General features: G+C 48.1%; 1 protein-coding gene across 1 annotated transcript; it reads left to right on the forward strand.

Moving 5' to 3' along the window:
• Nucleotides 1–304: 304 nt before the first annotated feature.
• On the forward strand, nt 305–25,307 carry LOC309369790 (deoxyribodipyrimidine photo-lyase-like). The gene is made up of 10 exons (XM_081911110.1): nt 305–423; nt 8,744–9,201; nt 12,105–12,250; nt 15,346–15,528; nt 17,401–17,559; nt 18,914–19,112; nt 21,025–21,177; nt 22,326–22,447; nt 23,723–23,882; nt 24,069–25,307. Exons 2-10 carry the CDS (start codon nt 8,868–8,870, stop codon nt 24,221–24,223), a joined length of 1,611 nt encoding a protein of 536 aa, XP_081767236.1. The 5' UTR covers nt 305–423; nt 8,744–8,867; the 3' UTR covers nt 24,224–25,307.
• The last annotated feature ends 1,117 nt before the right edge of the window (nt 25,308–26,424 follow it).

A 26,424-nucleotide genomic window follows, 5' to 3' on the forward strand; every position in this document is an offset into this window, starting at 1 on the left:
GTGTAAGGTCTATATATGGGCTCTTGGATACCCCATAAGGGGAAAGGGCAATTTTTGTTTACAACAGACCCATCGCTTGGAGAAAAAGCAAGCGAGATTCAGGCGCCCTCCCGCCCCGCCACGTGCTTCAGGCAACAGCGCGTGACGTCAGAGGCCCGGGAGTGTAAAATGTTGCAACGTTCCATCCGCTGGGCGATTCATTCACAAAAGTGAGTCTGCCGCCCCGAGCCGGGAAAGCGAGGCTGCGGCGGCCCCTGGCGGGCTTCCGCTTCCCCGATGCTGGGAGGAGGAGGAGAAGCGGCCGCGGGAGGGGCTTCCCGGAGCCCAGCCCGCCTCTCTCCCCGCCCAGCCTCCGCCGCCGCGTTGTGTAAGCGGGGCCTGGCGAGCCAGCGGAGGAAGCCCAGGCGGAGAGCTCGGCGCCCGGTGAGTGCCGGCGAGGGGGGCCGATCGCAGCCCCTGGCCGAGCCCCCATCCCTTGCGCGCCCTTCCCTGGCTGCACAACATAACTTGTCCTGTTGTGACACTACTTTGCGGGGCCGTTGTGCGAATGAAGGGGGGCAAGGAAGGCTTGTTCTGTTAAACCCCCCCCCCCAAAAAAAGTGTGGCCAGGATAATAGGGGCTTAGCATTCTCCCCTTTCTCCCCCAGCCTCAAATCCAGGAAACTTCCCCCACCCCCGTCAAACCCTACAAGCCAAAAAAAAAATATTGAGGAAAAATAACATAGCAAAGGAGGAATTGAAACATAGCTGTCAACTTTCAGATTTGAAAATAAGGGACCAGCAGCCTCCCCTGTCCCGGGGACAGTCTACGGGGTATCTAACAATCCGGGATAGCAGCGGGAAACGGCGCTGGAATAAGGGAATTTCAAGCAAAAAAGGGAAGGTTGACAGCTATGAATTGAAGGGGAAAGAGGCAGGGATCAGGAGAGAGAAAAAGACAGGAGGAAAACGGAGGCACCTTGCAAAGGATGGAATGATACAAGAGTTAAAAATCCTTTGTTTCTTCTCCTTTTTCAGAAGCAGTTCCTTAGTCTGGTCCATGGGCCAGCTTACACAAATCATTCGGGTTGCCCAGTTCTCTATCTCTCTAATTCACTGGACAGACCTGGTCTAGCTCTACTCTAGAATCAGCTTTTGCACAGCAGTCCCATGAAGTGGCTGAGTGCCGCGTTTTTGCACTCTGCTCTAGAGCAGTGTTTCCCAACCTTGGGTCTCCAGCTGTTTTTGGACTACAACTCCCATCATCCCTAGCTATCAAGACCAGTGGTCAGGGATGATGGGAACTGTAGTCCAAAAACAGCTGGAGATCCAAGGTTGGGAAACACTGCTCTAGAGCAACCTTCGCCAAACTGGTGCTCTAAGGTTTGAACGCAGGAGCGGCTTTAAGTGTCCAGTATTCCCCACTCTGACCGGCAGCAACTGTGAAGGTTGTTTCTCTTTTTAAAGCTAGGATTCTGTGTTCAAAACATACATAACCACATAGCTACCAGCCACCAAAGAGCTTAGACAGGGCTGGATTTAGGGTCGTGTGGTTCCCGAACACAGGGTGCCAAGCTGAGAGGGCACTAAACAATAACATTTCTGTTTTTTGTAATAATGCGAAGTTTCAGTGCGCCTGTTAAGAAGATCTATTAAAAGCAATTGTACCAAAAAGAATTATTGTGAAAATAAGGAATATTGAGGGGGGGGGGCAAATCTTCTCCCCGCTCAAGGCACCATATTTCCAAAGTTCGCCTCGGCTTGGAGAACTTCTGGCCTTCCTGGTGTTGCTGAACTACAACTCCCATCATCCCTACCCTTTGGCCATTCTGGCGGGGGCTGATGGGAGTTGTAGGCAGAAGCTGGGAGGCCGCATGCTGGACGAAACCAGCTTGATTCTTGCCTCCGTGAGGAAGAGGCCAGTAGCCTTGGATGCTAAATGGAGACCCCCCCATGCCCAGAGACACTGTACCTCTGTATAGCAGATACTGGGGGCAAACCACAGGGGAGGGCTGTTGACTTCCCATCCTGATTCCCCAAAGGTATCTAATCGTTCACTGCAGGGGGGGGGGAGTAAATGGGATTAGAGCTGCCTGGTACCCTCCAGATGTTCTGGAGTTGTTGTCTAGATAGAATACCGTATTTTTCGCTCTATAGGACACACTTTTTCCCCTCCAAAAATTAAGGGGAAATGTGTGCGCATCCTATGGAGCGAATGCAGGCTCCTTGGCTTCAGCGATAGCAACGTGAAGCCTCGAAAGCGATCCGGAGGCTTCGTGTTGCTTTCGCTGAAGCCTAGAGAGCGAGAGGGGTCTGTGCGCACCGACCCCTCTCGCTCTCCAGGCTCCAGGGATCGCCGCCTAAAGCCTTTGGAGCGCAGCACGAGTTCCCGCTGCTCTCCGAAGGCTTCGGGTTCCTTTTGCTGAAGCCGGGAGAGCAAGACTCTTCTGGCTTCAGCAGAGAGGGAGAGCTGCGCAGCGCCCCTTCAGCCAAGCGGGAGGAGAAATGGAAGGGGCTCAGTTTCTCCTGCTGCTTCACTGAAGGTGCGCTGAGCAGAGAGGGGGAGAATTGTTATTTTCTTGTTTCCCCCCTCTAAAACGCACCTATGGTTGGGTGTGTCCTATAGAGCGAAAATACGGTACCTGAAGGGCCAGGTATTTCTTTATTTTATTGCTGCATTTCTGTCCCACATTTTCTCCCGAGGAGCTCCAGGTGCTGCACGGGGTTCTGAGATTATTTTTCAAATCTCTCTGAGGTGGGTCAGGCTGAGAGGAAACGATCTTCGTGGCCGAGTGGGGATTTGAACCCAGGTCTCTCCCAGGTCGTAGTCGGCACTCTTAACCGCCACACCAATATGGGCTCTAGTTGGAGACGGCTGGAATGGAGGCCCCCATAGCCTGATCCACCAATGATGTTCTTTTTTTAAAATATATTTTTTATTGATTTTAACATATAAATTATAAAATGTACCACACAACTTTATCACTTATACAATCTTTTTAGACTTCCATCAACACCTCTGAAAATCCACCGTTGTAATCACTTCTTCTGCATTTTATATTACCTTTAAATCTCTTAACAAATCATCCTCCCCTTTATCCATTTTTGTAATAATTCCAATAATACTCCACACAAAACTTTTTGCAACCCTACAAACGTCGTCTGATCTTCACAAATACTTTTCAAATAGTCCGTAAATTTACTCCAGTCTTCCGTGAATTTCTGGTCCCGCCGGTTTCGAATCCTTCCTGTTAATTTATCTAATTCTGCATAATCCATTAACTTCACCCTCCATTCTTCGATCGTCGGTAATTCTTCTTGCTTTCATTTTTGGGCCAATAATATTCTTCTTCTTTTTTAAAGATATTTATTAAAGTTTTCAAAAGATTATATAGAATAGAAAAAAAACAAAAAAAGCAATAAGACATACATACATACAATAACAAATATAATTTCAATCCCTTATATTCATAAAACTTACTTTCCCGACCTCCTCATACCTCCCCTTTCTGTATTCCAACCTCTAATTAAATCAATTCAGCAAATCCTTCCCCTAATTTCTATTTAATTTTTGATCTTTCTTTTCTTAATTACATAATCATTACAGCTAGAAACCCCTTAATTATGTTAGGATATTTCCGTTCCACCTTAAGAGAGAGCAGGCTTGTGAGTCACAGAGTCTGCGCATGTCCTGTTTCTCAGGATGTTTAAGTTTGCTATTGCTTTCGTTTTCTCTCTCTGCGCCAGAACACGCTAGCAGTCGGTCATGTTTTTCTTTGTTCTGACCAACGCTGAATAAACATTCTAAATGATACTCTCCTGAGTGCAACTTTTGCTGTGTGAACTCTGCTGAAAGAGTGTGCACCAGCCCAGGAATGTGGCAGGAATATTTCTGAGGCTTGGTGCCGCTAATTCCAGATACTGCGTGACTACAGAGATCAACAGATCGTCCGGAGACGACGTGAAGGCAGTGATGGCCTTTGTCTCCCTGGCAGTATCCCAACAACAGGTTTCGGGCCCAGATTCACGGCACTTAAAGGAGAGTAAGAATGAAAATGCAACAGACTGCTGCTGAGGTATGTGAAAAGCGAGAACGGAGGCTTTTCTGTTGGGCTGCGCGGCAAGGCTTAATTGGTCTGGGAGCAGCGCCAGAGAATTCGTGATTAATGGGAGCCGAGATAAGGAGTCTTTGAAGTAAAGAAAGAGACTCGGGCTAACATAAAGACCTGGAATGGAGTTTTTCCAAGTGTCTGAAGCTGCTGAATGCCCTAAGTTAAATGGGGGAAATTATCAGACCTGGGCAAAATGGTGTGAGAGCTTGCTGCGTCAGTACGGAGTGTGGCAAACCGTGTCCCAAGCCCCCCCAGTTCCTCTGACAGAGAAATGGGAGGCCCAGAATTCAAGGGCCATTGACATAATCGTCCTGTCCGTCTCTCTGGAGGAAATAAAAACGCTTGCTGGCAACGTGACGGCACGAAAGATGTGGAATGCTTTGAAAGCTGCCCATCTGCCAATCATCCCAGCCCAGAGTGTGAATGCATCGGAAGTCCTGGCTGTTTCCCAGAATGCGAATGAATGCAGGGATGCTGAGGGCACCGGTTGCAAGCTGCAGGGGGAGCAGACTGTGATGTCAGCCCAGGCAGCATTCCAGCCTCCAGGGGGAGCCAAGGAGTCGGCAGCTGAGAGCTCTGTTTCTCGTGGGAGCCAAGGTCATCGTCTTTGCAGAGGCCGGAAGGCCAGAGGTAAACAAAGACAGATGCCTGCAGATGGCCCGAAGCAGAGGGAGGGTGAAGAGCCCACGCCAGTGGAAAACAAAGCGTTGTTAGCTGGCACAGCTTCACCAAAGGCTAAAGGCAAGCCTCATGGCCAGGAGCAGGGGGGCAAGCTGCAAAAGCCCACGCTGGTGGAAAACAAGGTTTTGCTTGCTGCAAAGACTACTCCAAGGGCTAAAGCCAAGTTTGTTGTGGACTCAGGGTGCACGCGCCATTTAACAAAGGATAGGCACCTGTTTATCTCCTTTACACCTCAAGAAGGAGAGATCCACCTGGCTGATGGAAGGACGTTGCAAATTGCAGGAGAAGGGATTGTTAAACTTGCAAGTTTGCATACAACCATTAGTAATGTGCTTTTTGTACCTGGAGCCAAGGACAATCTACTGAGCGTCCCACAGCTGACTGGGCGTGGTTTTGAGATTTCCTTCAAGAGGAGCGTCTGTGTCATCAGGAAAGGCAAAGAGGACTTTTTGCATGCAAAGTTTATGGATGGTTTATTCTGTATAACTTATGATGACAATGCTGTTGTGTCTAGTGCTGATTCTTGTTGTGTTGCACAAACTAACAAGGTTCTTCATGCAGGTTGCATTCATGAAGCACATCGAAGATTTTGTCACATGTCTTGGCAAGCACTAGCCAAGATGCCAGGGTTGGTTGAAGGTTTGAGCATCAAACCTTGTAAGTATCACATGAAATGTATATCTTGTGCAGAGAACAAGGTGAAGGTTGCTCCAAAAGGCAAGGAGTCTAGCAGGCAGGCTTCCAAACCCTACCAGCTAGTGCATGCAGACCTGGTAGGGCCACTTGCGCCCTCTTTGGGAGGAGCAAGGTACTTCATGGTTCTAATTGATTCTTTTTCTAGGTACATTCATGTGTTTATGCTTGAGCAGAAATCGCAAGCATTCCCTAAGTTCAAGGCATTCTGTGCTTGGTTGCAGAATGTTCGTGGTGAAAGTATCGGTTGTCTTTTTACCGATTGGGGCGGGGAGTTCACTTCTCAGCAGTTTGAAGCTTTCCTGACTGAGAAGGGAATCCAGCATGATTTATCAACGCCTAGATCGCCATGGATGAATGGACTTGCGGAGCGAGCAAATCAAACGTTGCTTCAAGGCCTAAAAACCTTGTTGCACGATGCCAACCTCCCTGAGAAGTTTTGGGGGGAAGCTCTGTCGACAGTGGTTTATACCGTTAATCGCAGACTGTCATCACCCATAGGTTGCACTCCGTACGAGAAGATGTTTGGAAAGAAACCGAACGTCAAGCACATGAGAATCTTCGGTTCTAACATGTGGGTACACTCCCCACAAAACAACAAGCTTGGGAAGTGTGGGGCACATGGTTTGTTCATGGGGTACGAGAAAGGTGCATACAGGGTGTGGATGACTAACTCTAAGTCCATTAAGTTCACCAAGAGTGTTGAGTACAATCCTAAGTGGGGGGAAAATGTGGGAATTTTCCAGAGTTACCCAGAGGAGGATGAAGGTGATGGGAAAAAGACAGATGATGTTGAGGAAGCTGAGGATGAGGATGATGATGATGATCAGAGTTCGGATTCCAGTTCAGTTGGTGGCGCTGCTGCTGCTGTCAGTGACAGTGATGACACAGCAGACTACAAGAGCGCAAAGGCCTCAGTCAGACCATCTGATGCGTCTGACAATGAACTGGAAGAACCACTGTTCACCATTGGTCACTTTTCTCCTAAGAAGGAGGAGATGAGTCCAGAAGACTTACGTCTGGTTCGCAGATCTGAGAGGGCCACCAAAGGCAGACCTCCAAAGAGATTTGCTGATGAGTTTGCTAAGATGGCAACTGCTGTTCTTAGTAGCTCAGAGAAGGTGTGGGAACCTTCAAGCTTCAAAGAGGTTCAGGAGTTAACCTCTAAAGATGCTGAGCCTTGGCTTAATGCCATGAAGGCTGAAGTTGATTCCTTGAACAGGAACCAAACTTGGGAATTGGTACCGGTAGTCCCAGGAATGAGACTGGTTGGCAGCAAATGGGTCTTCAAGGCCAAGACAGACCAGAATGGCAAGGTTGTCAGACACAAAGCCAGATTGGTTGCCAGAGGTTTTTCACAGGTACCAGGACAGGATTACCACGAGACCTACTCGCCCACTGTCAAATATGAGAGCATTCGGCTAATGCTCAAGATAGCTGCAGAGGAGAAACTGCATGTTTCTCACCATGATATTAATACAGCTTTTTTGTACGGGATTTTGGGGGAGGAGCTGTATATGCTTCCACCTGATGGAATGCAGATACAGAAGGGAATGGTCTGTAAACTGCGGAAATCCTTATATGGTCTCAAGCAGAGTGCCAGGTGTTGGAACACAAAACTCACTGAGACATTGTTTTCTCTAGGTTTTCACCAGGGCAAAGCTGATCCATGTGTGTTTGTCAAGGAGGAGGGGCAAAACAAACTGTATTGTTTATGTTTTGTTGATGATCTTCTGATGTTTTGGAAGAATCAGGCTTTTTACCAAAGCACCCTAGCTCAGCTGAAGGAGCACTTTGACATGAAGGATCTTGGTGAGGTATCCAACTATCTTTCTCTGCAGGTGGAGAGGGACCAAGCAGGTAGTTTTCTGGTGCACCAAACACAGAAAATTGCTGATGTATTAACCAGGTTGAATTTGGTTGATGCAAACCCAGCAGACACACCGATGGTGACAGGTTACCAGGTAGATAGTACTGCTGAAGCGTTCTCTGACACTACGCTGTACAGATGCATTCTAGGCAAGTTGAATTTCATTGCTAGATGCTCAAGACCTGACATTGCTGTAAGCACTAACCTGCTTAGCAGACATGCTAACAATCCTACTGTTCAGGATTGGAAAGCTCTGAAGCGCATAGCCCGCTATCTGAAAGGGACTATGCACTACAGGCTGAGGTTCACCAGTCAGAAGACTGGAGGTCTTGAAATCTTTGCAGATGCAAGTTTTGGAAGTGACACCACGGATGGCACAAGCACTTCTGGAGTGTGCTACATGTACAACCACTGTCTGTTTGACTGGTTGTGCAAAAAGCAGACAACAGTGAGCCTAAGTTCCTGTGAAGCAGAACTCAATGCTCTGTCATTTTCACTCATGGATTGTGAATGGTTGATGCAACTGTTTAAGGACATTGGGGTTTCTGTGAAATGTCCTATACAGGTATATCAAGACAATAGATCCTGTTTGGCTTTGCTGAACTCAGAGAGTTGCAAGCAAAGAACCAAGTACTTGCAGATTAAGCTACATCGTGCAAGAGAGTGTATTCAGAAAGGACTGATTCAGGTGTCCTACATGCCAGGAAATGAAATTCCTGCTGATCTGTTGTCTAAGGTTGTTAACAGAGAACAACTTAAGGTTTACGTACAGAAGTTGCAATTGGGTGAACCACAGGTACTACAGGTTACACGGAAAGGGGGAGGATGTTAGGATATTTCCGTTCCACCTTAAGAGAGAGCAGGCTTGTGAGTCACAGAGTCTGCGCATGTCCTGTTTCTCAGGATGTTTAAGTTTGCTATTGCTTTCGTTTTCTCTCTCTGCGCCAGAACACGCTAGCAGTCGGTCATGTTTTTCTTTGTTCTGACCAACGCTGAATAAACATTCTAAATGATACTCTCCTGAGTGCAACTTTTGCTGTGTGAACTCTGCTGAAAGAGTGTGCACCAGCCCAGGAATGTGGCAGGAATATTTCTGAGGCTTGGTGCCGCTAATTCCAGATACTGCGTGACTACAGAGATCAACAGATCGTCCGGAGACGACGTGAAGGCAGTGATGGCCTTTGTCTCCCTGGCAGTATCCCAACAAATTAATGGGCCAATAATATTCTTGCTGCTGTTGTTGCATATAAAAAGAGCTTATATTCCTTTCTGTTTACATCACTCCCCACAATGCCCAATAAAAATGCTTCTGGTTTCTTTATAAATGTGTATTTCAACATTTTTTTCATCTCATTATATATCATCTCCCAGAAGCTCACCAATGATGTTCTTATGTGCTTGCTTGCAGGCTGCTTCTTCCTTCCAACCTGCTCTCCGGACGGGTCATCGCTTGCGTCTCTCCCCATTCCGGCCCTGCCTGGGTCTCGTGGTTGGTGCGCAACCTCTCTGCGGTCCCCGGGGCGCGGCCAGCCATGTCCCAGAAGGGGAGAAAGCGGAAGACAGCCGGGTCGAAGCAGGAAGGGGCAGAAGAGGGAGCATTAGTCCCTGATGGCTTGGAGAGCAACGGGAGGTTGGCATCCGGGGCACCGCCTGGCGCTAAGAAGGCGGCTGGGGAAGGGGATGTGGGCAGCAGAGGCTCTGCCGCCCTGGCCGAGGCCGTCAAGCGAGCTCGCCTGGACGCGGCGCCCTCCGTCGCAGAGTTCAAGTACAACAAGAAGCGCGTCCGTCTCATCTCGCAAGATCCTGATCTCAAGGAAGATGCTCGGGGCATCCTCTACTGGATGTCGCGAGATCAGAGAGTGCAAGGTGAGAGCTTGGCTGGTGCTTGGGATCCACAATCTGTCCTGGCTTATTTTTGGGTGGGAAAACCAAACTACAAGAGGTGCATTGATATTTGCAGTAAAATTAGAGCACCAACAGTTCACTACTTGTAGTTGGTTAGACACTGAGGTCCAGCTCCAAGGGCCTTCTGGCGGTTCCCTCCCTGCGAGAAGCGAAGTTACAGGGACCCAGGCAGAGGGCCTTCTCGGTGGTGGCACCCACCCTGTGGAACGCCCTCCCGTCAGATGTCAAGGAAATAAACAACTATCTGACATTTAGAAGCCATCTGAAGGCAGCCCTGTTTAAGGAAGTTTTAAATGTTAGATGCTTTATTGTATTTTTAATATTTCGTTGGAAGCCACCCAGAGCGGCTGGGTAAATCCAGCCAGATGGGTGGGTTACAAATAAATTATTATTATTATTATTATGATGCAGAGCCTAGGACTTGCCGATCAGAAGGTCGGTGGTTCGAATTCCCGCAACGGGGTGAGCTCCCATTGCTCGGTCCCTGCTCCTGCCAACCTAGGAGTTTGAAAGCACGTCAAAGTACAAGTAGATAAATAGATACCACTCCAGCGGGAAGGGAAACGGCGTTTCCGTGCACTGCTCTGGCTCGCCAGAAGCGGCTTAGCCATGCTGGCCACATGGCCCGGAAGCTGTACGCTGGCTCCCTCAGCCAATAAAATGTGATGAGCGCCGCAACCCCAGAGTCAGTCACGACTGGACCTAATGGTCAGGGGTCCCTTTACCTTTACCTCACCCCCAGCCTCCTCTTCCCCTCTGTGTAATTGGTGGGATGATGTGGCTGAGGGTGAAGGCTGGCAAAAAGCATCCTTGCCATGTATAAAGCAATTGCATTGTGGCAAATTCAGAAGTGCCGTCTTGCTTCCTGATACAGCCACACCCCTTCTAAGATTATACAACCATCCCAAGTTACACAATAATTTTATAATTATGCAATTATACAGTAATATAAACTATAGAGGTGCATTGCAGTAATTAATGCAGGTCTCTCTGTGTTGCCTTTCGGCTAGATCTAATTTTTTGTGTGCAAACCGGGTCTTTTTTTTTGTAAAGTTTGTTTATTTATTTATTTGATTTGTTTTATAATGCATATGAAACACAAGAGAACAACAGACTCTCCTTCCTTGGAGGTTTTTCAGCAGAGTTTGGATGGCCATCTGTCATGGATGCTTTAGCTGAGATTCCTGATTTGCCAGGGGTTGGACTAGATGACTCTAGGGGTCCCTTCCAACTCTCCAATTCTACACTGGATGAAAATAAAAAAAATTAGGACTATAAAATAGGCATGTGGGTTAAAAGGACCAAGTCGCAAGTATCAGATTATCAGGGGCAGCTGATTCAAGGGAGCCTGACAGTATTTGCTTTCTGGGTGACTTTCCTATGAAGTTCCCTTGTATGGAGCGGACGTTGCACAGAATTCCCTTGAAGCTGAAGCACCCTTCGCTTTCAGTGTTTAGATTGGGAGCATAACTTATGGTCTGTGTGTGTGGTTTGGGAGCTGCGCGGTCAGGGGAAAAACAGTGCTGTCCAGGGTTGTAAAGACTGCAGAGAGAATAATTGGGTGCACTCTTCCCACCTTGGATCAAATCTACACTTCCAGGTGCCATAAGAAAGCTGCAGAGATAGCGCAGGATAGTGCGCACCCCGGAAATGATCTCTTTCAGCTTCTGCCTTCTGGAAGAAGGTACAGGGTTATAAAGACTAGGACTAGCCGCCTGAGAAACAGTTTCTATCCAAATGCGATTTTGGTTTTAAACACAGTGTAAGGTAGCCTTTGTGGGAGTATATTGTATTTAATTATGGGGTATCAGAGTTTTTAGGGGGTTAACCAGGCTGGGATAGCTGGCTTGTTGGTTTTTGAATGTCTGATGTGGATTTTTTTCAATTTCGTTGTTCTGTATGGGACAATGACAATAGAGATATCGTATTGTATGGTGACTAAAAATACCCCCCATTTATGCTGATTGGGCAGCCCTAGGATGCTGGAGATAGGGACTCTCTGAGACCCTGCTGCAGAAATAGCAACAGGTCTCCAGCCACCTGGGGAAGGAAGGGAATCTGTATGTTGAATTTATATACCGCCTTATACCTGGAGATCTCAGGGCAGTTCACAAAAAAGATCACAGTACATAAAATCAAAATAAAAACAATAACCTAATAATAACCTCCCAAAAGAGCCACATTTTAAAAGGGTATAGGGTGTTGATCAGGTCTGCCAAAGGCCTGGTTAAACAGAACGTTTTTGCCTGGCGCCTAACAATGTACAGTGGACGCTCGGGTTGCGAACGTGATCCATGCAGGAGGCATGTTCGTAACCTGCAGCAGCACGTCTGTGCACGCGCAGGTTGCGATTCGGTGCTTCTGCACATGCGCAACCGCCAAAACCCAGAAGTAACCCATTCCAGTACTTCCGTGTTTCGGCGCGTCTGTAACCCGGAGAAACGCAACCTAAAGCATCTGTAACCCGAGGTACGATTGTATAATGAAGGTGCCAGGCGAACTTCCCTGGTGAAAGCATTCCACAGACGAGGAGCCACTGCAGAGAAGGCCCCGTTCTCGTGTTGCCACCCTCCGGACCTCTTGAGGAGGCCCCCGAAAGAGGGCCTCAGAAGATGTTCTCAGGGTCCGGGGAGGTTCATATAGAAAGAGACGCTCCTTGAGGTATTGCAGTCCTGAGCCACACTGTATACCACCAGGTGCCCCGCCTTGCCTTCAGAACTGGGGCACTTGCGCCCATCAAGCTGGCACAGAGGTTTGGGGAAGCCCAAACGCTGCATGTCTGTTGCGCCCCCTACACTCCCAGCCGCTGACCATCTGCTGCAGAGCCGTTCCTTTAAGTTTTTTCCTGCTCTTTCTCTCCCCAGATAACTGGGCTTTTCTCTATGCCCAGCGACTGGCCCTGAAGCAGAAGTTGCCACTTCATGTCTGCTTCTGCCTGGTGCCCAAGTTCCTGGAGGCTACCATCCGCCATTTCGGTTTCCTGATCAGAGGCCTCAAGGAAGTGGCCGAGGTACCGACCTTGTGTCGGGAAGGTGTTGCATCGGTGTCAGAAGTGGTTGTGGACCCAGGAGAGGTTCTAGTGGGCAAGCTGCCTGCAGCATGAATTTGGCCACAGCAGCCTTGCCGCACCAGCTTTTCCCCAAATGCCCATCAACTGCAGACAGCATGCCCTGTGGGCAAGGGTGATGGGAGTCTTTATCCAAAATATCCTGAGGGCACCGGGCTGCTGCCAGCTGTCATAGATTCGCAGCTGAGTGCCAGATGCTGTAAATAGTAACCAAACAATTAAACCCCTGTGTTGCAAACAATTATCAGTAATACCCAAGGGAACACGATGACCAAGTACAACAATCTAATATCATAACTTTATGACCACTGCTCCATAGGTATTGTTGTTATACAATTCCATTCACTATGTTGTTGTTGTTGTTTAGTCATTTAGTCATGTCCGACTCTTCGTGACCCCCTGGACCAGAGCACGCCAGGCACTCCTGTCTTCCACTGCCTCCCGCAGTATGGTCAGAATCATGTTTGTAGCTTTGAGAACACTGTTCCACCATCTCGTCCTCTGTCGTCCCCTTCTCCTTGTGCCCTCCATCTTTCCCAACATCAGGGTCTTTTCCAGGGAGTCTTCTCTTCTCCTGAGGTGGCCAAAGTCTTGGAGCCTCAGCTTCAGGATCTGTCCTTCCAGTGAGCACTCAGGGCTGATTTCCTTAAGAATGGAGAGGTTTGATCTTCTTGCAGTCCATGGGACTCTCAAGTCTCCTCCAGCACCATAATTCAAAAGCATCCATTCTTCGGCGATCAGCCTTCTTTATGGTCCAGCTCTCACTTTCATACATCACTACTGGGAAAACCAGAGCTTTAACTATACATTCACCATATAGATGGGTTTATGAAGCATTTCTGTATCCTTCTGCTGTGCTAAAGAAGAGTTCTATGAAACAGTGGAATCACTGTTCACTACATCTGTTTGCAGACCACTTCGGCAGCATTGGACGTCATAAAACAAAGCTTTACGGCTTGTTTTCATCAGATAAGAATCTGACCCATTGCTTCTTTCAGAGACTTGCATAGTCTACAAAGACTTTCAGAGACTTATAAGATTTATGTTTATTTGGTCCTATGTTTTCAGGAGAATCCATCAAGAGTGCACATTTTGTGACTTTCAGAGATTTATAAGATTTCTGTTTATTTGGTTTTTCATATTGTTCAATGTTCCTTATAGATTATATAAAGAGTTTATATTGATATTGCATTGTTGTACTTGGTCATCGTGCTGCCTTGGATATTCCTGGATGCTGTAAATAGCCTGCGAGCACAAAGCAGCTGTAGGCAGAGGAGTCTTCCCACAACAGCTCTGCATGATGAACTGCTCTGGCCTTTTGTCTTGGGTCTCTGCGTCAGGTGTGGCTGGATCGTTCACTTACCCGGCAGAGCAACCCATTCTCCAAAGAAAATTGATTTTTGGGTCAGTGAAAGAGGCAGCGCTCTGGGCTTTCCTCTTTCCGGTCGAGGGGAGTGCTCAGAACAGAGATTTGTGCAGAAACACAAGGGTGGAACTCCTATTTCTGTGCTCTTTTTCTTTTGCATGCTAAGTCAGCCTTGTGGTGGGTGTTGGTGAAGCGTGCCAACTTCACTTTTTTGATGGGGCAGGGGGGATGACTTACACTTTCTGTCTGGGAAACTTAGGAGAGCTTTGGAAAAGCTGGGGTTTTATTTGGGGGACGCGGGTGGTGCTGTGGTCTAAACCACAGAGCCTAGGACTAGCCGATCAGAAGGTCAGCGGTTCAAATCCCTGCAACGGGGCGAGCTCCCATTGCTCGGTCCCAGCTCCTGCCAACCTAGCAGTTCAAAAGCATGTCAAAGTGCAAGTAGATAAATAGGTACCACTCTGGCGGGAAGGTAAACGGCTTTTCCTTGCGCTGCTCTGGTTCGCCAGAAGCGGCTTAGTCCTGCTGGCCACGTGACCCAGAAGCTGTATGCCGGCTCCCTCGGCCAGTAAAGTGAGATGAGCACCGCAACCCCAGAGTCGGTCACGACTGGACCTGATGGTCAGGGGTCCCTTTTCCTTTACCTTTACTTGTGTTGCCGGGCCGGTGCATGACTGCGGCAGTGCGACAGGCTTAAAAGAAACAATTGGTACCTGAATAGTTGCACTCATAGCCAAGATAGTCATGACACAGGCTTGTATGTATGCGTGCAACTAAAAATCTGTACCTGTGAGAGCTTTGTTCCTTTTTGATGGACACCATAGCTCAGTGGAAGGACATGTGCTTGGGATGCAGAAGGTCCCAGATACAAACCCTGGTGTCTCCAGGTAGGGCTGGGAATGACCCCTGTTTGGAAACCTGGAGACTCACTGCCAGTCAGTGTTGACAATACTCGACGAGAGGGACCACTGGTCTAGTATAAGGCAGCTTATAATGTAGGTAAAGGTAAAGGTACCCCTGCCCGTACGGGCCAGTCTTGCCAGACTCTGGGGTTGTGCGCCCATCTCACTCAAGAGGCCAGGGGCCAGCGCTGTCCGCAGACACTTCCGGGTCACGTGGCCAGCGTGACAAAGCTGCATCTGGCGAGCCAGAGCTGCACAGGGAAATGCTGTTTACCTTCCCGCTGGTAAGCGGTCCCTATTTATCTACTTGCACCCGGGGGTGCTTTCGAACTGCTAGGTTGGCAGGCGCTGGGACCGAGCAGCGGGAGCGCACCCCGCCACAGGGATTCGAACCGCCGACCTTTCGATCGGCAAGTCCTAGGCGCTGAGGCTTTAACCCACAGCGCCACCTGCGTCCCCTGCGCCACCTGCGTCCCCTCTTATAATGTAACCGGCTTCCTATTCAAATTCACCCCTCGTTCAAAACAATGAGGACTGGAAACTTGTATCTTTTAGGGGAGGACCATCACTCAGGGGGGGAGCACATGCGTTGCATGCAGAAGGTTCCAGGTTTAGCCCCTGGCCTCTCCAGGTAGGCCCAGGAGGTGTCCCCTGCCTGAAACCTTGGAGAGCTGCTGCCAACTGAGCTAGACTAACTGGTAGTCTATGAGTCGATATCACAAGCTTCCTGTGTGACCAAATATTCTCTGCTTCCTTTTCGTGTCTCCTAGGAGTGCAAGGAACTAAGCATCCCATTCCACCTGCTCATCGGCTTCGCAAAGGACGTGCTGCCCCCCTTTGTGACGACCCACGGCATTGGCGGGGTGGTGACGGACTTTGCCCCCCTCCGCGTCCCCATGCAGTGGGTGCAAGATGTCCAGGCGAGGCTGCCACCTGATGTGCCCTTTGTCCAGGTAGGGAGGCCTGGAGTCTGGCCACTGGGGTGTGATCTGGGCAGAGCTGCGGGGCAGTGGGGCGTATCTCCATGGTGACACAGATGTCATGGTTCCCTCCTAGGAGCATTCCACCATCTTGCCTGGATTACTGAGTTCATAACCTCCGTCACGTTCACTGAATCTGACAAAGGAAGCTTAATAATAATACCTTTATTGTTAGTGTACAACCTGTGTACAATGAAATTAATGGATCCTAACTGAGCCTCAGGCTAACTGAGCCTCACCCAAACACTCAATTTCATTGCACTCTGTGTGTTTATCGCACAACACACCACCTTGCAAAGTCAATTTTGCTATGTTATTTTCCGTTCAACAGCCTAACAGCCCACGGATAGAAGCTATTTTTTAGCCTGTTGGTACGGCTGATTATACTTCTGTATCTCCTGCCCGAGGGTAGAAGATTAATGAGGTGCTGGCCGGGGTGTGAGTTATCCCTGAGAATTTTTCTCGCTCTCCTAAAGCAACGATCCCTTGCAATGTCATCTAGCGGACTCAAGGGACAGCCCATGATATCATGTGCTGTGTTCACCACCCTCTGTAGAGACTTTCTGTCCGTGGCTGTCAGGTCAGCATACCACACTGTGATACAATATGAAAGGACACGTTCTATTGTGGACTGGTAGAAGGAGTTCATCAGTTGTTGTTTAACATTCTTCTTTCACAAGACCCTGAGGAAATGGAGTCTCTGTTGGGCCTTTCTGACCACCTGAGTTATGTTGATTTTCCAAATGAGGTCCTCACTAAGGTAAACCCCCAGGAATTTAAAGGAGGAGACACTCCACACAGCCCCCCCCCCCGATATTTAACAGGGAGGTTCCCCTCTCTTCCTCTGGAAGTCCAACACCATCTCCTTTGTCTTACTAATATTTAGGTGCAAGTTATTCTCTAAGCACCATGTAGATACTTTTTGAACCTCCCCCCTGTACGCTGTTTCATCTCCGCCTGCAATTAGACCCATTATGGTAGTGTCATCTGCAAACTTAATAATTACTGTGGATGGATCAGATGAAATGCAGTCATATGTGTACAATGAGTACAGGTAGGGACTCAGCACGCATCCCTGTGGGGTGCCAGGGCTGAGCTTCAGGGAGGTAGATGTAACAGTCCCAATCCTCATTGTTTGTTTCCAACCCCTCAAAAAGTCTTTAATCCAGTCACAGATGGTAGAAGAAGAAGCTTCATCCCAGAAAAGCTGATGCTGCAATTAATTGGTGGCTGTTAAGAGAAGTTATGGACCAACAGCATCTAGAGGGCACTAGATGGGCAAGAGTTGCTGTAGAAGTTCCTAGGATCCTTCTTTCCCCTGTCTCTATATGTTAACACGAAGGTCTCGCTATTCAAATACAATGCATTCTCAGGAAATCATTTGTTAGGCAGATGTTTGCATAATGAGTCAACGCTTTCCATTGATTCCTATGGGGAAATTTCTAATGCGTTCCCAACCACGGAATTTTACCCCCAAATGACAAGAAAACCCAGGAAAAGCCTCTGAAACCTTGCAAAAGGCAAATAAAGAAGGAAAACGCTGTCTTATTTGTCTGATCTCTCCAGCTCCCTCCCTCCCTCCCTCCCTCCCATCATGGTTTTTGGCAAAATGGCTGCCATGAAGCAGGAAAACACAAAAAGTAAGGTTTGTTCAAGGCTGCTAATTCGTTTACAGCACTACATGCAGGTCTGGCTGTTTGGATATCTGAATCTGTGGTGTACATAGCAATTCTAGGAGGCTTGGGTATTAATCTCTTGGGTTTGGATAAGTGAATTTTTGTATAGCGAGTGTTAGGATAGTGGGAGCTGTGTGCAATTGCAGTTTCTCTTGCTTTGCTTCTCCAGGTCGATGCTCACAACATTGTGCCCTGCTGGGTGGCCTCCGACAAGCAGGAGTACGGGGCCAGAACTATCCGCCGGAAAATCCATGACCGGCTAGCTGAGTTTCTCACCGAATTCCCACCTGTCATCAGGCACCCTTATCCTGCGGAGTTCCAGGCAGAGGTAGCAGTTGATATTGGGAGCAGGGTTGTTTTTTGTGGGGGTTTTTTTCTTGACATTTGTAATTTTTGGCGAACTGCTGCAGACATTCCAGCAGGTCTCCCTTAGCCCTTCACTGCAGCTGGAGCAAACTTGGGACAGAAAAGCTGGGGAAAGTCTGTAGCTCAGCAGTAGAGCATCTGTTTTGCGTGCAGAGGGTACCAGATTCAAATCCAGTCATCTCCAGGAAGCGCTGGGAGAGACACCCTGTCTGAAACCCTGGAGAGCTGCTGGCAGTCAGTAAGGACAGTAGCGAGCTATATCAACCAATGGTCTGACTCGGGCTAAGGGAGCATCCTATGGTGTAAGGGACCCAGCGTGGTGTAGTGGTTAAGAGCGGTGGACTCGTAATCTGGTGAACCGGGTTCGCTTCCCTGCTCCTCCACATGCAGCTGCTGGGTGACCTTGGGCCAGTCACACTTCTTTGAAGTCTCTCAGCCTCACAGAGTGTTTGTTGTAGGGGAGGAAGGGAAAGGAGATTGTTAGCTGCTTTGAGACTCCTTAAGGGGAGTGAAAGGCGGGATATCTAGTCCAAACTACTACTACTACTACTACTACTACTACTACTACTACTACTACTATTCTTCTTCTTCTTCTTCTTCTTCTTCTTCTTCTTCTTCTTCTTCTTCTTCTTCTTCTTTTCTCCTTTGACATTTACAGAAGGCCACAGGTGTGCAGTACTCACCCCACAAATGCGTATTGATTTTTTCCATCTGTATTTTAATAGATTTGCTTTTATATTGTTTTAACCCTGTTGAAGTTTAATTGCATACTAACTATTGTCTTGTATATATGTTTAGCTTTCTTGTATCTTTGTAAGCTGCCTCGAGTCCTGGGAAAAAAGACGTGCCCGAGCTCATCAATGGACTTCTCCCTTGTTCTTTTAGAATAGCAAAAAAAAGCCCTGAATAATAGTATGTATTATTTTTATTCCATAAAATTTGCGCGCTGCTTGATTGTTAAAAATCAATCAATCAATCAATCAGTCCTCAAAGCAGTTTACAAAAGAACAATAAAATTATAGGCGACAACAGTTAAAAACATTCATAGGATTAAAATCAGCAGTAAACTCTATGTGTCCGGGTTAAGCCTGTCTGGTCATTTTTATTATTTTATTCTTTGTAGACTGCTTCGAGGCCTATAAAATTAAAGCGGTGCATGAATTTAAGAAATGAAATAAAAATAAGATAAATGAAAAGCCGAATGATGCCCAGGCTCCCGTGAGCTCTGGGATGTTAAGGATTGCTGGAAGGTCCTTGGCCTGGATTGCTGCTCCTTGCTGTCGGCTTTTACCCCTCTTCCTTTTCTGACACTGCAGCCTGTTGACTGGGACGCCTGCTATGCCAGCCTGCAGGTCGACCGCTCCGTGAAGGAGGTGACCTGGGCGCAGCCAGGGACAGCTGCCAGCCTGGCGGTGCTGGAAGAGTTCATCAAGGACCGCCTGAAGTTCTTTGGCACAGACAGGAACAATCCCAACCGGGCGGCTCTGAGCAACCTCTCGCCCTGGTTCCACTTTGGTGAGTGGGAAGCTGGTCCTCTGCAAGGTCTGGGTCAAACCCTTGGGGGGGGGTTCAGGGGTGGCCAAACCCTGGGTGGGTTGCAGATCAGCTGTCCACTCTGCCCAAAAACGTTCAGGGTTGGTAGCAGCCTTTAGAAGAAGCAGTGGCATCTGAAAGAGATCTCCGTTGGTATTAGAAATTGTGCTGTGACGGGAGGAGCAGAGGGGGACTGCAAAACTATTTAGGGTGGTGGCCTTCTAGATGTTTTGATTACTGCAGTGTGCTCCATGTGGGGCTACCCTTGGGGTTTGATACGGAGGCTGCTAGGTTGGCTGTGGGGCAAACCACCACCAGCATATAACACCTTGCTTGCTAGTTCTGTTCTGGCTGCCAGTTTGCTACTGGGCAAATTCTGGGCTGCATCAATAGGAGTATAGCATCTAGATCAAGGGAAGTAATAGTGCCACTGTATTCTGCTCTGGTCAGACCTCACCTGGAGTCCTGTGTCCAGTTCTGGGCACCACAGTTCAAGAAGGACACTGACAAACTGGAACGTGTCCAGAGGAGGGCAACCAAAATGGTCAAAGGCCTGGAAATGATGCCTTATGAGGAACGGCTAAGGGAGCTGGGCATGTTTAGCCTGGAGAAGAGGAGGTTAAGGGGTGATATGATAGCCATGTTCAAATATATAAAAGGATGTCACATAGAGGAGGGAGAAAGGTTGTTTTCTGCTGCTCCAGAGAAGCGGACACGGAGCAATGGATCCAAACTACAAGAAAGAAGATTCCACCTAAACATTAGGAAGAACTTCCTGACAGTAAGAGCTGTTTGACAGTGGAATTTGCTGCCAAGGAGTGTGGTGGAGTCTCCTTCTTTGGAGGTCTTTAAGCAGAGGCTTGACAACCATATGTCAGGAGTGCTCTGATGGTGTTTCCTGCTTGGCAGGGGGTTGGACTCAATGGCCCTTGTGGTCTCTTCCAATTCTATGATTCTAGGATTCTATGAAATTCAAGGTTTGGGTACCAACATCTGTGGCCCTGTTGCCCTGGTTTGCTGCCCCAAAGGAGGGAGTATTGTGGGAGTATTTGGGAGCAGGGGTACCAAAGAAGGATGTCAAAGATGCCAGAGTGATCCGTTAGAGCAAGCCAGCCTGCCCCTTCTCCCAGCCTTTGCAGACATAGAACGGACACGGTAGCAAGGAGATGGGTTGTCCATACCTAAGGAACCCTTCATTCATTCTTTATACACCAAGCAGCATACATCCCTTTGGCCAGGCCTTCCCATCGCTTCACCTGCCCACATGAGGGCACAGGTGGCAGGTACCCAAATCTTACAGATAATTCTCCTTTCTGGGCTCAGAGCCCAGCACCCCAAACCCCACAGATAAGCAGAGCTTTAAAAGCAAGCCAATTAGCTTATATCAATGCACATGAATATAAGCATATATGAGCTCGTCGTTACAACTACCAATTAATAGTGGCGTTATCTTGACTACGAAGATGGCAATTGTACAGCTCAAGACCAGGTTACTTGAGAGAGACCCCTTAGGCACCTAGTAGTTAATAAATAGAATCAGAATAACAAATTTATTTATACCCCGCCCATCTGGCTGGGTTTCCCCAGCCACTCTGGGCGGCTCCCAACAGAAAATTAAAAACACGATAAAACATCAAGCATTAAAAACGTCCCTAAACAGGGCTGCCTTCAAATGTCTTCTGAAAGTCAGATAGTTGTTATTTCCTTGACATCTGATGGGAAGGCATTTCACAGGGCGGGTGCCACCACCGAGAAGGCCCTCTGCCTGGTTCCCTGCAACCTCACTTCTCGCAGGGAGGGAACCCCCAGAAGATTGCTGTGGCCTGCAGTAGAGTCTCTCTTGCAAGTTCCAAAGATCTCTGAAGCCCACTGAACAGTAACTGCCCTCCCACAGGTCAGATCTCTGTACAGAGAGCGATCCTGGAGGTTCGCAAGCTCCGTAGCCGGTACAAGGAATCGGCGGAAGCCTTCATTGAAGAGGCTGTGGTGCGAAGGGAGCTGGCAGACAATTTCTGCTTCTACAACCCGAACTATGACAAGGTGGAAGGTAAATGGGCTCACCTGTTTCGCCTTTCTCTGCTCTGCAAAGACACCTCTTCTGCGACACTTGCCTTTATGTGTGATATGATAATGCAGGGACACAGGTGGCGCTGTGGTCTAAACCACTGAGCATCTTGGGCTTGCTGATCAGAAGGTCGATGGTTTGAATCCCCACAATGGGGTGAGCTCCCGTTGCTCAGTCCCAGCTTCTGCCAGTTCGAAAGCACGTCAGTGCAAGTAGATAAATAGGTACCACTGCGGTGGGAAGGTAAACGGCGTTTCTGTGTGCTCTGGCTTCCATCACGGTGTCCCGTTGCACCAGAAGCAGTTTAGTGCTGCTGGCCACATGACCCGGAAAGCTGTTTGTGGACAAACGCCAGCTCCCTTGCCCTGAAAGCAAGATGAGCGCCGCAACCCCATAGCCGCCTTTGACTGGACTTAACCATCCAGGGGTCCTTCACCTTTTTACCAGTGTGGTGTAGTGGTTAAGAGCGGTAGTCTCGTAATCTGGGGAACCGGGTTTGCGTCTCCGCTCCTCCACATGCAGCTGCTGGGTGACCTTGGGCTAGTCACACTTCTCTGAAGTCTCTCAGCCCCACTCACCTCACAGAGTGTTTGTTGTGGGGGAGGAAGGGAAAGGAAAATGTTAGCCACTTTGAGACTCCTTTGGGTAGTGATAAAGTGGGATATCAAATCCAAACTCCTTTTCTTCTTTATGATAATGCTGCATTTTAATAGGGGTCAATTACTTTTTAACCATAAGAGATGCGGGTGGTGCTGTGGGTTAAATCAGAGCCTGTGACTTGCTGATCAGAAGGTCGGTGGTTCGAATCCCCGCAATGACGGGGTGAGCTCCCGTTGCTCAGTCCCTGCTCCTGCCCACCTAGCAGTTCGAAAGCACGTCAAAGTGCAAGTAGATAAATAGGTACCACTCCGGCGGGAAGGTAAATGGCATTTCCGTGCGCTGCTCTGGTTCGCCAGAAGCGGCTTAGTCATGCTGGCCACATGACCCGGAAGCTGAACGCCGGCTCCCTCGGCCAATAAAGCAAGATGAGCGCCGCAACCCCAGAGTCGGTCATGACTGGGCCTAATGGTCAGGGGTCCCTTTACCTTTACTTTTCAACCATAATCTTTTATGCCTTATACCATCCAAAGGGGCTTACGACTGGGCGAAGACTACGCTGAAGCTGCATGGCAAAGACAAGCGACCTCACCTGTACACACTGGAACAGCTGGAGGCAGGAAAGACGCACGACCCTCTCTGGAACGCTGCGCAGGTAAACCTAAACTCCAAAGGTGTGTGAGGACCTGTCTTTGGATGGGCATGTGCTGGCTTCTGATCACGTGTCTGTCACGTGCTTGGAGATCTGCATCTCCCTCTCCAATAATGCTAAAACTCTTTGGAGCAGCAGCTCGATCGGAATGGGAAAGTTACACGCTACCTTGTTTTGGGACAAATCTCTGCCACCGGATGTTGTGATGGCCGCTGGATTAGATGGCTTTAAAGGGGATTAGGGATGGAAATTCCCAGGTGTCAAAAAAGTTATTTATGTGTGCCATTACTGTGGCCCGTGTTTCGTTAGCCCCAAAATGGAAAACTAGCAAGGTCCCAACTAAAGAAGAATGCGAACTAAAGTTGACAGAACATGCGCAGCTTGCAGATTTTACACACAGAATAAGAAAACAAGAAGAACATACGCTTAGAGAAGATTGGAAAACGTTTATTGAATATATTGGAAATAATTGTGTACACTTGAAAACGTTGGCAGCATTAATATAAATTCAGCAGTGTAAATAAGTTTTGACGGGTGTAATAATGGAATACTGAATGGTTTAGTTTTTGCAGAATATGCAAGGATTTATGATATGTAAAATGAACCATGGAAAGAGAAGAAGGGAAGTCGTTGATATTTTAAGGATGTTTAAATGAGTAGTTTAAATTCTGAAACAGAAAATTTAATAAAAAATTATATATATAAAAATAAAGGGGGATTTAAAAAATGTCTGTTTAGCCATACTAACTAAATGTTCAGTGGCAGGCTACCTTCTGAAGGGCCGTTTCTCAATGTGTACAGTTGTTTTTATTTCCTGCTTGTGGGGTTAAGAGCATGGGGCCCCACTTCATCCCTGTGACTGTCATTAGTTTAAACTCTTTTTGATTCTGAATTCATAACTGTTGTAACCCACTCGGGGAACTGCTGTTGAAGGGCATGTGAACAATAGTGATGGAGCTGGAAGAGGTGATGGAGAACTTCCTTCTCACCATGGCCAACCATCTGCCCCTATGGGATACCCATAGAGTCCCCCCTTTACTCGCCTTTTATCTAAACCAGTGCGCCCCAGTTTTTTGGGCCACCACCCCTTTGGTTCCATAAGCACATCCCCAGCCTCTCTGGGCGGCTTCCAAGAACACACCAAAACATCAAAAGCTTCCTGATACAGGAAGTCATATGATGGTTTATCTCTTTGACATCTGATGGGATGGGATTCCGCAGGACTTCCCAAGAAGGCCTCATCCGTAGCTCATCCACCTTTCCATCCCTGTGCTTCAGCTCCAGATGGTTCATGAAGGGAAGATGCACGGCTTCCTGAGGATGTATTGGGCCAAGAAAATACTGGAGTGGACCACTTCGCCAGAGGAGGCCCTGAAATTCTCCATCTACCTTAATGACCGCTATGAACTGGACGGCCGGGACCCCAGTGGATACGTAGGTCAGTCATGGGAAGAGGCTGGGTGGTTGTACCATAGAGTCATAGGGTTGCAACGGGTCCCAAGAGCCAATCTAGTCCAACCCCTTGCGGAGCTGGAAACACCAGACCTGTGTCTGTTTCTGCAGAGAAAGGAGGGAGGAAGAATGCAAAAGCAGAGACCCGTTTGTTCTTTTTTCCTCCCATCAGGCTGCATGTGGTCTATCTGTGGCATCCACGACCAAGGCTGGGCAGAGCGGGCTGTGTTTGGCAAGATCCGCTACATGAACTATGCTGGCTGCAAGAGGAAGTTTGACGTGGACCAGTTTGAGCGCAAGTACAGCCCTCAAAAGTTCTCCAAGTAATCCTCAAGTGGCTATAGGGCAAGGCTTGACGTTGCCTTTTTCACAGCGGCGGAGGCCAGCCTAACGTTACACATCGGCTATAGTGCAAAAAGGCAGGTTTTGCTCACCCTTTTAAGACGGTGCGGAACAAGAAGCGACAGTAGGTCAAGCTGCGTTCCTGAAGCCCCGCTCTCTACCTGCTATGCAATCCCAAAGCCGTGTGCCACACAGCAGACAGGTTTTTACAATGTTTCTGCGTGGCAGAATGGTGGGCAGTAGCAGAAGGAGATGGCAGCCCAGCAAAGCCACAGAGCCTGGAACCTACGAATGAGGCGGCGTTTCACGTTCGACGAAAACAGAGACTGCAAAAACAGCATGCTTATTAGTGTAGTTTATTATGGACGGCATTTCTGTGGTTAACAGCAGGTGGATATCTGGTTTCAACTCCACCGTTAACTCTTTATAAAGAACTTTCACATACCATTTACAATATGGACAGCAGTCATTCTGCAAAACCGTGGGCATACCAGAAATCTATCACAGCTTCATCAGGGCTGGCCATTTGGCTTCCTAACCATTCCGCTGTGCATTACATTCTCCCTCTGTGTGCTTTCCAGGCATTGCAGAAAGGAGACTGCACAATTATCACGTAAAAGGGAAAAAAAAACCCACAACCTGCCACCCTCCTTTTGGAACTTAGATCAGTGCATCTAGAACAGCTTTTGCCAACTGGTGCCCTCAAGATGTTTTGAGCCTGCTCCCAGGCAGCAGAACTGCACCGCCTGTGGCTGCTGGCAATTGTAGCCCCATAGCTAGATGGAGAGCACAAGGCTGGCAAAAGTCTGTCCTGGAAAATAGCTTTTTTAAAGAGGGCCTTACTGACAAACACAAGAAATGTCATCAACAGAAGTGCTGACAATTATATATATATATTAAAAAAAACCCCACCAAATTTCTTCTTAGCTGTAAAGGATTGCAGTGTGGATTTACAATCTTTTGAGACTGTTCTTGACACAAGGTTGAGGGCTCGCTCACCTTCGTTTGACGATGGTCACATTTAAAATAAGAGAAAGACACTTAGCCAGGCTGCCACCGTTTGAGAGAGGGGGAAAAATCACCAGGATTCCATATGACTTTTCTGTTCATGGCACATTTGGGGGCAAATAGTCAGGAAGGTGTGATATTCAATAGAGAAGACAAATGTCCAAAGGCTGGGTGGGCACTGATCTGGGCTGGACATGTATTTCAGACTGGAGCCCTAAAAACAGGCAAGTTAAGCATGCTTCTTTAAGCACATGATTAGCAGCAAGTGTAGTTGGGCCCTGGAATAAGTAAAACACAATTTTTGAAAGGCAGCGGGGATAACAAGGGGGAGCTCCAATCCATAAAACAGAGCCGTGTACTGTTTTTTGGCAGTCAAGGGAACTGATGTATGTAATCAAGATAAAAGATGTTGTTCTTCTTCAACAGTTATCTATGAGAGAGGCTCTTAACTGAAGCAAGTGAGGGCTTCAGAATGCATGAAATACTCTATGCTGCTGCAAACCTGTCGCTATTGTTTTTTTTTAAAACCTTAGATCAGAAATTATTTGGGAAGCACTTTCTGTAGAGTTCTGATAGTAACAGGCTACTGTAGGAATTGTGAAGGCACAGGAAATGGGAGGAGTGGTCCCACAGTTTTCTTTGAGACACAGCAAATCCTGTCTTTGGGGGTGGGGTGAGGGGGATGGACCGCCCCACTGCCATCAAACACCAAGAACCCTCTCACGATAATACCCAACCCACAAACACCCAAGCCGTTCAGTCAACAGGGTGCTTGTGGAGTGCCCCCATCTCCATCTCGCAAGCATCCACCCTGCTGAGAGAGGTAACCTGTGTTCCCGGCTCCTTGTTCCTTCACTTCACCTGGTTCAATCGCTCATATTCCAGACTGCTAGTTCACCAAACCACCAACTTTTTCTGAACATACCCGAAGTCAATTATTTCAACATTTCCTTTATAAATTATGGACGTGGGCATATTCTGAGCAAACTCTGAGCAAACACGTGGAGCTAAAAAAACAACACAGAGATATTTCAGCCTTGCCAAAAGCAGCAGCAAAAGGCTGAGGCTCTAAGCCGGAGGGTGCCACTGAATTAAGCAAGTGGAAGCCACAGAGCTACACCTTCCAAGGCCGTGTCTGAGCAGAAGTGGGCAACTTCCTGACACTGCAAGCACTCAAA

This window comes from Podarcis melisellensis, assembly GCF_964234715.1.
Source record: "Podarcis melisellensis genome assembly, chromosome: 5".
Taxonomy (NCBI): Eukaryota; Metazoa; Chordata; class Lepidosauria; order Squamata; family Lacertidae; genus Podarcis; species Podarcis melisellensis.

Excerpts from the sequence above, each read along its gene's own strand:
- LOC309369790 (XM_081911110.1), top strand. The coding sequence starts at position 8,868 with ATGTCCCAGAAGGGGAGAAAGCGGAAGACAGCCGGGTCGAAGCAGGAA. Across the intron at positions 15,529-17,400 it reads CTGATGTGCCCTTTGTCCAG|GTCGATGCTCACAACATTGT; the intron begins GTAGGGAGGCCT and ends TTGCTTCTCCAG. Across the intron at positions 19,113-21,024 it reads CTCGCCCTGGTTCCACTTTG|GTCAGATCTCTGTACAGAGA; the intron begins GTGAGTGGGAAG and ends GCCCTCCCACAG.